The following is a 17999-nucleotide window of genomic DNA, read 5'->3' as shown; positions in this document are numbered from 1 at the left end:
GAGTGAGGAAGCCAACCCGGTTCACCAGATTAGAGTCCGTCGCTCATGTGGAGGAGTGAGGAATCAAACCCGGTCATCCAGATTAGAGTACACCACTTCCAACCACTACACCACACTGGAATTGAATTAAACAGTGGAAATGGACTGTTGTACCACAAGAAGAGAGAACACAAGAAGTGATTTCGTTCTGCTAGGCAGAAAATATTACAGTAGTTTTTAAGAGCACCAGGCTGTCACATTTTTGTGGCTTTGACACAAGTGTTCTTAGTGATTGCAAATACCATCACAAAATGGGAGTGGATTCACAGGTAATTAGCTTACATTTATTTGTAAGTTTCAGTGCATAGATTCCGTTTGATGTTGACAATAGCTAAAGCTCTGCTACATGCCTTTCAAGCCATCTTCATTTTCTAGAGAAAGATGGATGGAACCTAAGAGACACACCAAATTGCCACCTGACAGATTACAACACGGCTCTTGGTCAGGATCCCTCAAATGCACCTGTATTAGGAATGACTTAAATAATTCGCAGAAAGATCCACAACATGGATTACTGGACTACATAGCTTGGTGCGCAGATTGTCTGAAGATCATCTGGACATATATAGATGCTCAGGGTGAAAAGTCTAATGCCTAAATGTTAGGGGCCCAATTTTGCAACTGCTGTCTACCTCAACTTATACACAAATATCCTGGTCTAAGACTGGGGCCTAGTAGATAAGTACAGACGGACTATAATTCTAGCCAGCACTGCCCATAGGCAATATGCTGGATATTACTGTTTGGGGTAAATTTCTAAATGACTTTCTCTACCTACAGACAGTAGAATTTCTTCATGGGAAGACTGAGAAATGAGTCCTTGACCTTTACAGATAATGCATAAGGGAATGCTGCTATGGTTATTTAGCATTCTTCTTGGGTTTTTTCCCAAGCACTTTTGCTATATAATATTGCTGTTGTTTCTCTATTTTGAAGTCAGATGCTTGGTTTCTGCAAAAAACAAACAAAAAAATGCAATGAAAAGTTACCACAGCAGATCACAGAACACATATTACATCATTTTTTTCATAAAGATTCAACAGGCATCCAAATAAAGCAGTCCTTATTAAACTCTGGAACTGGTTTCAAAGATCAAGAATAACATATTAATAATCGAAAAAGAAGAAACATTTATTTAGTGCATTTCTATCCCTCCCCTTTCTCCAAGAGGCTCAGGGCGGCATATGTAGTTCTGCCCTCCTCCAAGTTATCTTTACAACAGTCCTGTGAGGTAGATAAGGCTGAAAGAAAATGGCTGCACCAATGCAAGCCAGTTGGAGGGTGAGAGATTCAAAACAGATAAAAGGAACTATTTCTTCACACAAGGCATAGTTACATTGTGGAACTCCCTGACCCAGGATGTGGTGATGGCTGTCAACTTGGAAGGCTTTAAGAGGGAAGTGGACATGTTCATGGAGGAGAGGGGTATTCGTGGCTACTAGTAAAAATGGATACTAGTCATGATGCATACCTACTCTCTCCAGGATCAGAGGAGCATGCCTATTATATTAGCTGCTTTGGAACACAGGCAGGTTTGTGTTGACTTGTTTGCGGGCTTCCTAGAGGCACCTGGTTGGCCACTGTGTGAACAGACTGCTGGACTTGATGGGCCTTGGTCTGATCCTCCATGGCCTTTCTTATATTCATGGCAAGTGGGGATTTGAACCTAGGTCTCCCCAGCTCAACAAAAACACCACACTGGTTCTTCATTGTTATTAACATTCCCAACTAAGAGTGTCTTGAATTAGCAAGGCATACAGGCTCACTCTATTGAAAAAAAAGTTAAAATTTGGGGCATAAAACCTTAGTTCTGGGTTTAGCATCTCTGTAGACAGTTATACCAAAACAGGATTTATACATCCCATGCAAATATCATGCTCTGTTTGCTGTCCCAAGATCTCCCTCTTCCCCACTGAGAGCTATGTCTCTGCACTCCCAAAATTATCGGGCCCAATGCAGTCGGAGGCTTGAGGGAATCCATCTTATGATATCTAACTAGAGATTCCCTACCATTCAATATATCACCTTGGGCACCTGAAAGAGGAAGTATCAGAAGCATATTAATCAAGGGATTTTTGTGTGTGACCCTCAAAGGCTGCCCATGGCCCAGCAATAAGTAACAGACCATGCCTGCAGGATACTAATCTACCCTTTTGGACCTCTCAGGAATCTCCCTCACAGTGCAGACTGGAAACCTAATCAGATACCTGGCCAGGACCATCTACCCATCTCCAGGTCCACGGTTGTCAAGTATCAGTCATACACGTTGCCAAGAAAATTCAGTCGTCTCAGACCCATCTGTCTCCCATCACACCGACAGCACAAGCTTCCTTCAGCACGAGGTCAAACATCCCCTTCAATTCTTTACTTGGCATTCACTGACATAGCTACTCTGTGGCTCATTCACATTTCATCTTTTTTCCCCTTCAGAAGCAGGACATGACTTGTTTCAGGTGAAAGAAAATTAAACAAAGAGAAAAGAACCATCATGCTACCTATGCTAAAATATGATAGACCGAATCCAAAGGTCATTGGCTGATGGAAAACACTTCCACACACAGAACTTTCCTGCCTCTCCTTTCCTGCTGCCGCCCACTGAGCTCCCCAAAATGCTGTTCCGGGGGGGTGGGGGCAGAGGACATTAGGAACAAGAGATGAACTGGTGGTCTGCAATGAGAGTGAAGGAACTGACTAAAATAGCATCCTATCTTCTCCTGGAGGAAAAGCTCTTTTGCTTCCAATGCATGTATTTTCAATTTTCTAGAAGTTTTTAAATACATCGGTCAGGGACGGAACAAGTTTCAGTTTGAAGCACTTACTTTAGGGATTGCTTCTGTTTGTTGATGGAGTGCTGCAGTTCCTTTATCTCATTGTCTTTAGAGATTAGAATGTCTTCCTGTTTCTGAATATGGCTCTCAATTTCTGTAAGAGAAATGTGAAAAATCAAACTTTCTGCATGCTAAACCTCAAGAACTCAGGGCAGACAGCATGCCTGTGCACATATAATTCTTAATAATGTCTTTATTTACTTCAGTTACACCCAACTTCTCTCCCCAATGGGGGCCCAGTGGCTTACAACTCTCTCCTTTCCTGCATTTTTATCCTGGATCTCCCAGATCCTAGTTTGACACTCTATAACCACTAGGCAACACATGAAGCAAGTAAAGCTTGCTTCATGTGTTACCTACTGGTTAGAGTGGGGGGAGGGGCCGTGGCTCAGTGGTAGAGCATCTGCTTGGCATGCAGAAGGTTTCAGGTTCAATCCCTGGCATCTCCAGTTAAAGGGATTAGGCAAGTAGGTGATGTGAAAGACCTCAGCCTGAGACCCTGGAGAGCTGCTGCCGGTCTGAGTAGACAATACTGACTTTGATGGACCAGGGGTCTGATTCAGTATAAGGCAGCTTCATGCGTTCATGTGTTTAAAGCTGCCATCCTCTGCACACTTGCTAGGGAACAAATCCCATTAATTCAATGGAGCGCCTGAGTAAACATGCTTAGGAACATATTGTGCAAACATCTTTTATACACTCTAACTGTGATCTGGTGCACAGGGTTCTTAGCTGACATAGGTATCAATACTCTTCCCTTGCAGGAAACAGATAGTCAGCATAGTCCCAGGTGATGGTAGATTTCATATTCAACACAGGACAAGGAACCAGTGTCTTTTACAGTGGCAGCACAGAGTATTTCGGCAGGTCCTATTATTTCACACAATACCTAGAGGGACACCAGGGTTTGCTACCAGCTGTATGCTCAACAGCAAACTGCAGCTAATCATGCCTATACAATACATGCTTGCAAACATGTGCTCATTGTATTCACATGTACCAGCATTAGGTATAAACTTAAGGCATCTCACAGATGCTCCTAAAAAATAACATGACACACTTTCACACAACAATCTAGCAAACTTACCAGTACATTTGCTTTTCAGCTTGTCTTTTTGGATTGATTCCTTTAGCACTTTATTCTTCACATTGGAAAGTCTACAACAGAAGCAACAACAAAAGCCTATACAGGCGGAAATCTTACCCTGCACCTCTCCTTTAAAGTTTCACTATGATGTCACAATCATTTCACAACTGACATTCTTCACAGGATCTGACACTGGTTAGGTTTTTTAAAATATCACTAGCAGCCTGATCTTGCTCACAGGGAGGTGTTCTTGATACCAGTGGGTTTTAAGCACCCCTAACTCTGAGTAGGCAAAGGCACATATATTGCTGTAAAAGTTACGCTTAAAATGCAGGCCTAGTGAAATCTATTAGATATAAGTGTCACTTGGTCAGGCCTGGCCATGCCTCGCCAGCCCAGATTGGGAGCAAGGGAGTGGGTGACGAGCCTGCAGTGGGCTTGCCAGTCCATATCAGGACTGGGGGAGGTGGCTGCCTTGGCTGGTGAGCTCACAAGGCCAGATCAGGACTGGGGGGGGGGTCTGCCCTGGCTGGCTCGCAGGCCAGATAAGAGCTCTCAAGGGGTCGGATCTGGCCCCCAGGCTGTATGTTTGACACCCCTCTATTAGATGGTTTGCCGCACATGCCTGTGGGCATTTTAGTTCAAGTACAGCTTTAGCCACATTCATACTAAGGATTCAACCAAATTATATGCAGGAGATCCACGGACAGGATGTTCTGTGTTTGTGAGGGGCAGCTTTGCACACTAGGGAAGTGGTGCTAGTGAAAGGGGTTGTTCAGTCCTTTGTTCCCATGCTGTTTCCCTTATATAAATTCTGAAGCTGCCAGTACCTCTGAAGGGGGAAAATATATAAATCACTTTTGAACAGTGCCACTTCCCCAAACTCCAAAGTAGCTGCTTGGGGAGAATGTTTTTAAAATCACAAGAGAGCCTAATCACAGATTGTCCACATTAGATCTAGTTTGCTCATCAGCATCATTGGGTTCATTTCCTAAGTACTCCCTTCCTCATGTCATAATAATTCTGAAATATTTCTCCACGTTATTTTATGACTGAAAGAAATGTCGTTGCCTCTCGTGTGATCTAGGGGCAGGATGGGCCTTGATTGATACTGCCTTTAAAACCCCTCTCATTTAACTTAAATGCCTTCCTCAACTAGCAAAGAGGCTTGTTGCTGGAAACCAGCAACTGTTCAACTACGCATCCTAAAAGTCTACAGTACATGCTCAACTTTAATAGCCATGAAGCGCCTTTGTCAATTAAAAATTGTGACACTGACGGTTGCTCTCCAAGTTCTGTGCAGAACTAAAAAGGTAAAGGTCCCCTGTGGAAGCACCGGGTCATTCCTGACCCACGGGGTGACGTCATATCCCGACGTTTACTAGGCAGACTTTGTTTACGGGGTGGTTTGCTAGTGCCTTCCCCAGTCATCTTCCCTTTACCCCCAGCAAAGCTGGGTACTCATTTTACCAACCTTGGAAGGATGGAAGGCTGAGTCAACCTTGAGCCGGCTATCTGAAACCAACTTCTGTCAGGATCGAACTCAGGTCGTGAGCAGAGCTTGGACTGCACTACTGCAGCTTACCACTCTGCGCCACGGGGCTCATGTGCAGAACTAAAGTAGCTTTTAAAAAAGGAAGCATAAATATTTTGCAATGTTTATCACATCTAGTTTAATGTATTGATTTCTCATTTAAATGCTGCATGCCAGCAGGGAGCAGATGGGAGGTTTGTGCAGCCTACTGTGAAAAACACTGCATTTTAAGAGCAGTTGTGATGGCTGTTTTTCTCAAAATAGCCAGAAATATAGGAGCTTGAGGCATAATCACATTTGACTGAAACAAAACTGCCCTCTCAAAGTGGTGACCTTGATTAAGATTGTTACTCGTACCGGATCAACCTGGCATTTCAGTTTGGACAGACATCCTGTATTAACAAGGATACCTTCAGAAAAACTGCCTGCTGTTTTCTCTCTTAATCGAGAAGCAAATTTCCCAGCCTTACGTGGGCTTATTCACAATGGTCTAGCTTTGCCCCAATGCTGTGGTCCCATGTGCATTTACTTAGGACTTCACTCCACTAAACAAAGTGGGATGTATTTCAGAGTAAACAAGAGCAGGATCAGACTGAAATCCTAAGCACACTTTTTAAACAATAAATCCCTGATAAGAAAAGCCATGCTGGATCAGACCAAGGCCCATAAAATTCAGCAGTTCTGTTCACACAGTGGCCAACCAGGTGCCTCCAGGAAGCCCACAGACAAGATGACTGCAGCAGCATCCTGCCTCTGGACTCAATGGTACTTTATGCCAGAAGCTTAGGATCATAGACACAACTTTTCTCTTAGATTTGAGAGACGGCAGGAGAAAACCTCTCAGCACCCTCAGAATAGCTGCTACAACAGCTGGAGAACTCTCTGAAAGCAGTAGGACAGTTAGTTACAGCACGTGCTAGGACTTAGCTACTTCCTCCTTTCCAGCTTCTGAATGCCCAGTAATAGAGCAGATACTGGAATGCAGCTGCTCTTCTCCAATGTTAGGACTGTTTGTTCCTGCCTCCAAAGCACATAAGAGGGAAGGCTACTGAAGCTGTCTCTCTTTCAGCAAGCGCCAGCAGCAGTGGCAAACAGCTCTAGTATGGGAGAAGAACTGCTGGAGCCTGGCCTGCTTCCAGTCCTCGCATGGCCCATCTGAAGGTTGGTGGTCCCAGGAAATTGACTAGCAGTCAGTGGGGCCCTCAACTGATGTTGTACCCATTCCTACTATATTAGGGACCATTTTGAAAGCAGCCACTGTCTAAACCAGCTGGCTTGCTTCAGACACTTCTCCCTCCAATTTACAATCATACGCGTTTTCAAATGCTTGTTTCTCCCTCTTAAGTTGCTTCGACAGAACATCAATCTCCCCAAGGGCAAAATCCAGCTGTTCAGATTCCTTAGCCAGATTACTCCTGGTCTTTGCATGTTCTTCCTCTTCCTTCTGTAAATTAAAGTACAGTTGAAAAATCTAAGTTACTAGATTGCTTAACAGATTTTATTTGCTGACAAAGTAATGCAGGTAGTAGGCTCTGGTTGTATTAGTAGGCTAAATAAATCCCCCTGAAGCTTGTTATCTGCTCTCACAGCCCCAGGTATTTAAAAGCACTTTCCCACTTTCAGCACCACTGTACTTTATTTATGACCCAGTTTTCAACAGTCAAAATAAATACTGAAAACGTATAGGAGACTTAGACAGAAGCGTTCTAGATCCTGTGCAAAAACTGGTAAGAACATGTAACCACTGCAGATTACAAGTTACTTACCTCTAGTTTCTTGACAATAGCCTCATATTCCACCCAGCTGACAGAATTCTCCTCCAGTACTGCTATCTATAAAAAGGATGTTGCCTTTATTAAAATACTTGCACAAATAGCATAGCATATAGTTTAGCAATACCTCTGAATATAGTTGATTATTTTTGTAGTCTGATCTTATGCAGAGTATGGTGTACCAAAGCCAACTGATTTCATGCTTAACTTAGTAGAGCCTTGGGCTTTTTAAAGAGCTATGCCAAAATAATGTTTGCCCATTTTCCATCACCAGATATGACTCACTTGTGCCCCAGATTCAGAAGCTAGATCTCTGCTTTAATACTGAATGAGTACAAACAGCATGCCATGGAAATAATGACTGGTGTTTCAGAGGAAGGGGTACACATCCTCAATAACTAACAATGTAGCCCTAAGAATAATTACACCCTTCTAAGACCATTGACTTCAATGCATTTATAAGGGGTCGCCATAGGTCGGCTGCGACTTCACGGCACTTTACACACACACACAGTGTTTAAGAGCAGTGGATGCTAACCTGGAGAACCAGGTTCAATTCCCCACTCCTTCACATGAAGCCTGCTGGGTGACACTGGGCCAGTCACAGTTCTCTCAGACCACGTGGAGGCAGGCAAAGAATGGCAAACCACCTTTGACTCGAAAACCCTACAGGGTCGCCATAAATAAGCTTTGACTTGATAGCAAAATCACATGGGCAACTTTGTTTAAGTTTGCACTGTAAGAAGAGCCCTTCTGGATCAAACCATCAAGTTCAGCATCCAATTTCCAACAGTAGCCATTTCCCTATCAAGCATTATTCGCACTGCCTCTCAAACTGGCAGTGTCATTTTGCTGTTACTGCCAGTGACCCGCTTCTCTTCTGCAAATTTGCCCACTCCTCTTTATAGAGCCCCTGAGGCGAGTGTCAGCACCAGATAACGTGGCAGTTAGGTCCCTAAGTTTGCTACGGGTGGCATAGGGTTGTCAACCTCCAGGTGGTGGCTTGGAATCTCCTGCTATTACAACTGATCTCCAGCTCATAGAGATCAGTTCACCTGGAGCAAATGGCCACTTTGGCAATTGGACTCTATGGCATCAAAGTCCCTCCCCTCCCCAAACCCCGCCCTTCTCAGGCTCCGCCCCAAAAACCTCCAGGATTTCCCAACCCAGAGTTGGCAAACCTAGGGTAGCATGAAAAGGTGCTCCTTTTATTCTGTACCAAATCTACTGCTCACTCTGGTCAGATGATCCCCCCCACCCGCTCCTGTCACAAGAACGAGGAGAATAATTTCTACATACACATTAGGAACTTATGCATGGGAGGTTTTGCCTTGGATTTGTTCCTCTCTAAATGCACATTTTCCCTATCCAAATTTTCAGAACTCAAAAATAAACCCCCATGCAGAGTTTTGAGAATTCGGATAGGGAAAATGTGCCTCAAGAGTGCGTAGGGTTGCCAGGTCCCTCTTTGCCACCGGCAGGAGGTTTTGGGGGCGGAGCCTGAGGAGGGCGGGGTTTGGGGAAGGGAGGGGCTTCAAGGCCATAGAGTCCAATGGCCAAAACGGCCATTTTCTCCAGAGGAACTGATCTCTATCGGCTGGAGATCAGTTGTAATAGCAGGTCTCCAGCTATTACCTGGAGGTTGGCAACCCTAAGAGAGCGGCGAATCCAAGGCAAAACCTCCCGTGCGTAAATGGCCGTTATTGCAGGGAGCGGGGCGTGCGTAGTATTTATTATAATAATAATCATTATATATAATATATTATTATATAATAATATTATATATATATACATACATACATATATATATACACACACACACACACATATATATATATATATAATTATTATTATTATAAATACTACGCACGCCCCACTCCCTGCGATAACGGCCATTATATATTATATACTTATAAATAATTATATTATTATTATATAGAAATAATTATATAATTATTATATAAGCATGGCTATGGCGGATGCTTGGCGGGCACAGACGAAAGGGGGCTTACATTCCCCGGTTAATGGCAGCTGCAGAGAACCAGCGAGGTCTTTGGCCTCAGGCAGCGAAAGGAACTGTGCGTCTCCTTTCCTGCCTTCCAACTCCTTCTCTCTTTCGTATTCGCCCCCCCACCTGCCTCCTCAGCTCCTCCACCAACACCTCCTGGGTCGCGATCACGTCTCGCAACTGCCGCAGAACCACGGGCGGCACCATCTTGCCCCGAGCCCAAGCTCCCGCGCCTTGAGGAAGAAGGCGCGCTCCCGACGCCCGACCAATCAAAACCCGCGGCGCGTCCCACGGCCGTTGGAGGGGAGCCGCGCGCGCCAGGGCTGTCCTCCTCCCCCCCCCCGCCACGTTTATAAACTTAAACCGTCGTCGTCCAAAAGGTGGATTGGAGACAGTTAAGCTGGAACCCGTTTTGCTTTGCATCAGAAGCTTGTCACTTCAGAAAAGAAAGGGTACAACGCGTTAAACCTTTGCTTCTCCCACTTGCACTTCTGAGAGTTATGAGACAAGTCTTTCCTGAATTAAAATTGGAGTTATCCTTAGGGTTGCCACCCTCCAGGTGATGGAGGAGAAATAGACACCACTGTACTAGTATTGGGGAGATTAGGAAATTAGTACAGGAGCGAAATCAATTTTAAGTGCAAAAATATGTATACTACTGTGTCTAACCTTATACATCAATATTCTAAGTTACCTATAAAATGTATACAACACACAAATACAACAGTAAAACAAACATACAATCAACCACCTCAAAGGTGAAGGAAGAAAGGGAACAGTTCATATATGACGTGTCTCAGAGAGTACAAACATCATTCTTCTGCGTTCTTCTCAATGCAGGTACCGTAAGTAGGAGAATATCAATATTCAATGAAAAAATTCATGGAGGATACGGCCATTTCAAATTCTTTGAATGTGAATTCTTCATCAGTCCTTCAATAAAGTTCCTCTTATACTGCACATCTTAATAATATTTCAAAGTGCTAGATACATGTTGCTTCCCACAAGGGGTAAGATTCAAAAGTGTAGCCTCTATAGGTAACTTAGAATATTGATGTATAAGGTTAGGCACAGTAGTATATAAAGATATTTTTGCACTTAAAATTGATTTTGCTTCTGTACTAATTTTCTACCCTCCAGGTGGTGGCTGGAGATTTCCCGCTATTGCAACTGATCTCCAGCCGAGAGAGATAATTTCCTCTGGAGAAAATGGCTGTTTTGGCAATTGGATTCTATGGCATTGAAGTCCTTCTCCTCTCCAAACCCTGCCCCCCCCCAAAAAAAAATCTTCAGGTATTTCCCAACCTGGAGCTGGCAAACCTAGGTGACAGAGATCAGTTCCTCTGGAGAAAATGGCAATTGGATACTTTTTTGCTCCAGAATTTTGTTCTTTGTATGTTTCCAATACATATTCTTAACAGCACTAATTGCTATAGTTTGGTCTTCTTATTATAGAAAGAATTGTCTTGTGCTACTTTATTGATTTCCACACTTCCTACTTAGCACTTGCAAGCCGTTTTTTGATTACTGATCTCCAGGTACTAGCTGGAGATCTCCCGCACAACTAATCTCCAGCCAATAGCTATCAATTCACCTGGAGCAAATGGCTGCTTTAGCAATTGGACTCTATGGCACCGGTCCCTCCCCTCCCCAAACCCGGCTGTCCTCAGGCTCCACCCCCAAAATCTCCAGATATTTCCCAACCTGGAGCTGGCAACCCCAGTTATACTTCAGGTATTGTGGGAAAGCCCTGACCTGGATAGCCCCAGGCTAGCCCGATCTCGTCAGATCTAAGAAGCTAAGCAGAGTTGGCCCTGGTTAGTATTTGGATGGGAGAACCCCATAGAATACCAGGGTCGCTGTGCAGGGGAAGGCAACGGCAAACCATCTGTTTGTCTCTTGCCGCAAAAACCCTATGGGGTCGTCACCATAAGTCGGTTGCGACTTGACAGCAAAAATAAAATCTCATGAAATAACATGAATTACACACTAAGCCTGTGTTGTATATATGTGTGAATACCTCTAAGTGAGTCCTCAAGGCCTGTAACCCTTGCATGGTTGCCACCTCTGTGTTGGGAAATAGCTGGAGATTTGGGGGGTGGAGTCTGATGAGGATGGGGTTTGTGGAAGGGAAAGGCCTCAGCAGTGTACAATGCCATAGAGGTCACCCTCCCGGGGAATTGATCTTGGTCATTTGACTGGAGAGCAGTTGTACTAGCAGGAGATCTCCAGGCTCCACCTCTAGGTCGGTAACCCTTTTAAGATTATTCCTTTGCCCACTTAAACTTTACACACACAAAAAGGGTAAGATTACCTTACCAGTAAGGTTTCAGGGCAATGACTCTTCTCTCAGATCAGGTGCTAAGACTAGGGCCCCTTTCAAACTGCCCTTATAATCTCTTTGAGCAGCAGGCTGCTAACAGATTTTTAGTGTCAATTCAGACACAACCGGTTTGGCTCCCATCTGCTAACGGATTATTTTTACCTGTTCAGACAAAGCTACTTGTGCCCTATCAGCATCATGGGGCTCTGCCGCTTTTTATGAAAACCGCTTTCTCCTGTTGTCACTTTCTTCCTTGCGCTTTTGAATCACAGCAGTGTGCTGTTTGAACTGTCTGGACTGCTTCCAAAAGGACCACTATTGTTTTCCCGCCTCTTTGGCGGTGTGTTGTTGTCCGTGTTTTTTTTAAAGTTCTAAGATGAGCGCCATAGCATTTCAATGCATCCCACCATAGCAATTCAATGCCCTGCACACTGTTAAAAAACCCCAATTATCTTTATAGTGGTGGTTGTACTTTGGGGTAGAGATGACCTGACTGTCATTTCCTAACTTCTGGCTTTTAGGGTTGCAGTATTTAATATTCCGTGATGACCCATCTAAAATCGATCAGAACGATTTGACTACAATGATGTGAAATAAGCTTCCGAATATGAGTGTCCTGAACTTTGATATACCACTTTTATTTTATGTCTTATTTCCATATAACATAGCAATAGTTGTCATTTTCAAGAATAAACAATGCATTACATGGGGGGGGGGGAGAACACTGTCGCTCAATCTTAGGGCACAATCCTCAGATACTGCTGCAGTCCCACTGAAATTGCCTGAGTATTGAGGCCAGAGTAATAGAGAATTGTGTTTACTTCAAGTCCAATGATCATCAGACGATAAGGTATTTCCAGAATTCAATCACATCTTATGTACTAGTCATCTGATGTTACAATTTGCACACATATACAGCTAATGAAAAATGAACTGTACAATCAAGATTCAGTGCAGTTGTACTCAATAACCATGTTGCCAATGTATATTTACATTAAAAAAAATGTCCAAGGGAAAAAAAAGGATAAGATTAAGTTGGTGCTCAATGTGAAATATGTTAAACAGAACAAAGGGATCCCTCATGCACACATAAAATACATGTAAAAGAAAGCCATTTCACAAAAAGGATAACCAGTTCTTTAGTTTATGCTACAATCTGCTATAGATTTACCTGTTGCCTAACTGGGTGAAATAAATACAAATACAGTTAATTCTGTATATTAAAAAATCAAAATTGCTAGCATTACTGCAGTTTGCAACACATTTGAGTGTAAACTGTTAATAAAGCAGACACCTTTGCAACTCTGACCAAAATGCTTGGGCATCAGATACTAACCCACAGAACTATTGACCCTGAAACATAGTTTGAAATTTTCCCGAGCACATGGTTTAGCTGGAAATATGCAAGCTGGGATGGAACACGAGGTGGTCCGGTGAATCATGGATGGGAAGATTTAGGATCGGAGTATGGACACCAAAGATGAACCTGGGATAATATCAGGCCTTGGAGAAGTATTTCAAGTACTTCCTTGGAGAAGTATTTCTAGCAGTCCATCATTATAATCTGATTAAACCACTAAACCGGATAGACATTTGCTGCATTTAGATCCTTTCAGTACATATCTAAATAATAAATATTCATCAGGTATCGCCTCGCCTCTTGTAGCAGACAAAAGCATCAAGTTTTTGAAAGGAATATCCCGACAATTACCGGTAAACCTTTTATGTTAAAAGCTTTGACCGCTAGAAATGTTAGCTGCTCACAGAAAGGCCAGTGTTCAGTGGAAGCTGATCCAACAGCCAGTGTCTATACAGGGGACAGTTCCATTCTAGAAGAGTTACACCCTTCTATGTCCACTGAAGTCAATTGGTTCAGAAGGATGCAGCTCTGCTTAGAACTGCACTGAGAGCATTGGACTTGGACTAGGCAGACCTGCTTTGCCATAATGTCGAGTGGTCTTAGCTCAATTAGTGGTTATCTTTCTGCCTAATGCATTCGACAGAGATCCTGTGATGGGGTGGGAAGAATTGATAACAATGCATGTATGCTGCCAACCCATCCTTGAATAGTGGGGCAAAAAACACACTGGGAATAAATAAAATTCACATTTACTTAGGGCTATATTACTTACTACCCTGACCTAGATGGCCCCCACCAGCCTGATGTTGTCAGATCTCAGAAGATAAGCATGGCCAGCCCTGGTTAGTACTTGGATGGAAGACCACCAAGGAATACCAGGGTCGTTATGCAGGGGAAGGCAATGACAAACCACCTCTGAATGTCTCTTGCCTTGAAAACCATACTGGGTTGCCATAAGTCAGCTGCGACTTGACGGCACTTTACACACACACATTTTACTTACTATACTTGAGACTTCTTCATGCTTTCAATATGTTGGAGGCTCCAAATGGAGAGCTACAATGTTGGTAAGGGCAAAAGTTAATGTCTCATTGCCAGCAACCCCAAGGAAAACATGGAGCTAGGGTTCCAAGTGATCGATGTCAGGGTTTCCCAGCTTGTGGGTCCTGACCCAAAAGCTAGTCATGAAGTCTCTGAAAATGGGTCCCATGCTTTTGCAATTTTATTGATTTGTGCTTTTTTTTAAAGCTGGTCGCCATACCAACTAAATTTGTACTTGTGGGTCACCATACCAAAAAGGTTGGGAACCTCTGATCTATGTGATACACTACTTATGAGCTCCTGGACAGCTCCTAGACTCTGCACTCCTAGGAACATTTTGGTGGCAGCCTTGATGCTCATACCAAATTGAGAGTAGTTTTTGGAAGTAAGATCTACACATGAAACCAGCTGGGTGACCTTGGGATAGTCACAGCTCTTAGGGCTCTCTCAGACTCACCTACCTCACAGGGTGTCTGTTGTGGGGAGGGGAAGGTGATTGTAAGTCTGTTTGATTCTCCCATAAGTGGTAGAGTAAGTCAGTATATCAAAACCAACTCTTCTTCTTCTTCTTCTTAATCTGAATAGCATTTAACTCTTTGAGAGAGCATCAACAGGTTCATACCAGGTCACATGGCCTTCTGGTACTAAAATCAGGTCTCTGGTGACACAGCATCTACATTTTCTATATAAATAACAATAACATAGCAACAAAACAGCGGCATAATACATCCTAAATGCTTCTTTGGTAGTAAAGCAAATTTTAAGACAAGGCTGAAAGAAATGCAATTTGGTATGAGGAACTTCTAAAGCTGTAAACAGTGTTAAATAATACCAGATACAGCAATTTTCATGGGAATTTACAATGCCAACAATAGTATTTTAAATACCAGCAAGAACAAATTCCTCTTTAAAAAAAACACCACAATTTGATGTTTTTGCTTCAATTTCATCTTACTCAGGATTAGTTATACGCTATTTTATTAGGCTTTATCTGTACCCCATGAGAAGCTGGGACCTCTGACCTTTCTCATAATTTATTATGTATAACAACCACATCTGTGCCAGCCTTTTAAGTAGGGATTCACAATGGAATTACTTGCAACAGGTATCGTTCTTCTACAACTCAACTTTCTCTCCCCCCTTTGCTGTGATTTTGGATATAAAGACCTCTGTAAAATGATTTTCCACACCGTTCTGTCGAACTGAACTCTGACTTATTTATGCTAGAATAAATATTAAGTCTTTAAGGTGCTACTGGTCTTCTGTTTTAGTTTGAAAACTCTTCAAATTACTTCTCAGTAATTTGCAATTTATTTTTTAAATTTTATTAAAAGAAAATGAGAAAAAAATGAGAAAAAAATAATTTGCAATCTATTGCAAGTAAGCTGTAATCACACTGGTCTTTCTGTATGGTGCTGGTGGTAAAGGTAGACCTCTGTGCAAGCACCGGGTCATTACTGACTCATGGGGTGACGTCACATCACAACGTTTACTAGGCAGACTATGTTTTACGGGGTGGTTTGTCATTGCCTTCCCAAGTCGTCTACACTTTACCCCTGCAAGTTGGGTACTCATTTTACCAACCTCGGAAGGATGGAAGGCTGAGCCAACCTAGCTGGCTACCTGAAACCAACGTCCGTCGGGACTGAAGTCAGGTCGTGAGCAGAGCTTGGACTGCAGTACTGCAGCTTACCACTCTGCGCCACGGGGCTCTTTTGCTGTCTATGTTACTGGGGCAAAATTGGGTTTAGACATATAGACCTGCCGCCGTCACACGTGGCTTCAGCATAAGAAGCAGCAGCCATGGGGCTGGTGATAAAGCACATATAAAGCAACTTTACAGTACAATTGATACAGTTGATGTGATTTTAACTGTTTGTTTCCCCACCTTCCATCACATGAAGGGTTCTAGTTTACAGCATGCGAAACACAGTGCAGATACAAGCCAGAGTCTTGATTAGAATTTTACTGCCTATACTACACAATCTGTAAAAATAGCCTATTTGTTATGGAGAGGTTACTCTTCACAAAAAAGAACACTGTGTTTATTGAAGCATCCTCACACAGGAATGTAAAAATACACTGCCTATTTAAAAGTAAACACTATTTAAAATTATTCTAGTTAGCATCCTCCAATGTTTCATACGTGGCAATTACTGAATATTGAAGAGACTTTGTAGCAAAGGTCCTGAAGAGGAGGTTGATCATATCACTAATTAAAAGGCTTGTTAGTAATCGTTGGGGGCTGGGGTGGGGATGATTGCTCACTAGGAGTTCCTGCACTGCTCAGATCCAAAAGGCAAGACCATGCAGTATTACCACATTTCCAACTACACCCCCAAATGTGCCAGGACTTCAATTTCCTACAGTTGTGCTACAGGTATCAATAACCTATAAAGCCTACTTTGGTTACATCAGGGTAACCAAATATTAAGAGCTAAGCCAAGTGTAATCAACAGCATGATTGCATTCAGCAGCTTACGATGATCTTCAAGCCAATTTAATACGTTTTTCAGCGCTAAAGAGTAAGCTAGGCATTAATCTAAATATTTTAGACCGGGTTCTCAATGCACTTATATACTAAACATCATGTTAGGATCAATACAAGCATGTAACAATTTTCTCTTGGCTGGATGAATCAATTTGTAACAGGAAAATGTGCTCACACTTTCATTTCAGTAGAAAAAGTGCATCACTGGCCAATTAAATATTGTAATCTTCCCCTCCCAAATGTTCACAGGAGAGATTTATTGAATTCTAACACAGTCATCACTCATGTACTAACTGCTTGTTTAAAAATGACAAAAGAAGTTATTGTTGATGTTTTAGAGACATGATTATCACCTACAATATTCATATCATTACAATGTTGACAATGGTACATCTTGAAGTGTTGCAACTTTTTTGCTTTTAGGCAGTTTGGTGATTGTAACAGAAGACAGCTGAAGAGACTGCAGGTGGGCTTTTTGACTTCTACCATCTTCCAAAGGAGCAAATCTCAACAGCATAATTGGCATAACCTTTTAAAAAACAGTTCACAAAGCTACGCATTATATGAGGCTTGGCCAGAGATCACTCAGGTAAGGAATCTCACCCCAATTCTAGCCATTGCTAAAAATGTGAATGATCCTTTAAATGTCAGTTCCCAGGAAATACCAGAACCTGTTTACCATGAAAAGAGACCAACACAAAAGCACACAGGGACAAACACAACAGCACAGAGAGAAGTGGGAGAAAATACATGGGGCAGAGAACTTCCAGTCCAACACTTACTGCAAAAAACAAATCCCAAGATTAATTTTCTGTACACTAGAATTACTATTATGCCTAAGCAACATGTCATCTTTGCAGCTTCGCAGCCAGAAGTCCTTCTGAAATTCTTGTTGCAAGATGTTTTACAGAAAACCAGACTATCAAAAAGAACACCTTGCAATTTAGAAAATTAAGGTAACAAACATCAACACAATCAGACATCACACGGAAGAGAAATTAAGGGGGGGAACCATAAACAATGCCATGGTTTCATCACCCTTCTCGCCAGAGGATTGGTCATTGCCTTAACTGTCATAAAATGCTTTTATTAAAGAAAGCTCTTACAGGTATGAAAGGACACACAGAGAGAAAAAGGCCAAGAAAAAAAAGGGATAAAGACAGGAAAGGAAGAGCCCCCAAATCTATCCTTAGCCAGTAGACAGCAAAGCCAGAAGCCTCACAACCTGCCAAAACTTTTTCTAAATTCACATATGCAATCCAGGTTAGACATAGGGCTTGAACTGGAGGATTCAAGAGTTTGTCACACAGGGAGCAGAGGGAGCTGTCACACAAGAGCAACCCAGATATTCTGCCTCCTTCCTCTGCTAAGGAGGAACAGGGTCCCGCTTATTCGTCTTCCCACATTCAGACATGACTTTAGAAGATCTACACAGTGTAAATGCAAGCCTATGCCCAATTTATTTGTATCATTTTTAATCTGTCTGTCTTCAACCAAGGACTCAAGATGGATTATG

General features: G+C 42.7%; 1 protein-coding gene across 1 annotated transcript; it reads right to left on the bottom strand.

Moving 5' to 3' along the window:
* Positions 1 to 899: 899 nt before the first annotated feature.
* On the bottom strand, positions 900 to 9475 carry SPATA24 (spermatogenesis associated 24). Its single transcript, XM_056856729.1, has 6 exons — positions 9395 to 9475; positions 7255 to 7320; positions 6802 to 6932; positions 3955 to 4025; positions 2859 to 2961; positions 900 to 990 (listed from the first exon to the last, which is right to left on the bottom strand). Exons 1-6 carry the CDS (start codon positions 9473 to 9475, stop codon positions 900 to 902), a joined length of 543 nt encoding a protein of 180 aa, XP_056712707.1.
* Positions 9476 to 17999: the final 8524 nt, after the last annotated feature.

The sequence above is a fragment of the Euleptes europaea genome, chromosome 10 (genome assembly GCF_029931775.1).
Source record: "Euleptes europaea isolate rEulEur1 chromosome 10, rEulEur1.hap1, whole genome shotgun sequence".
NCBI classification, from domain to species: domain Eukaryota; kingdom Metazoa; phylum Chordata; class Lepidosauria; order Squamata; family Sphaerodactylidae; genus Euleptes; species Euleptes europaea.
This window is presented reverse-complemented; position numbering and strand designations above follow the sequence as displayed.

What these genes read in the sequence shown, in the direction of transcription:
- SPATA24 (XM_056856729.1), bottom strand. Translation starts at nt 9,475, where the DNA reads ATGGTGCCGCCCGTGGTTCTGCGGCAGTTGCGAGACGTGATCGCGACC. An exon ending in TGGAGGAGCTGAGGAGGCAG is followed by an intron (nt 7,321 to 9,394) that starts GTGGGGGGGCGA and finishes TCCTTTTTATAG; the next exon opens with ATAGCAGTACTGGAGGAGAA. An exon ending in CTATTGTCAAGAAACTAGAG is followed by an intron (nt 6,933 to 7,254) that starts GTAAGTAACTTG and finishes TTTAATTTACAG; the next exon opens with AAGGAAGAGGAAGAACATGC.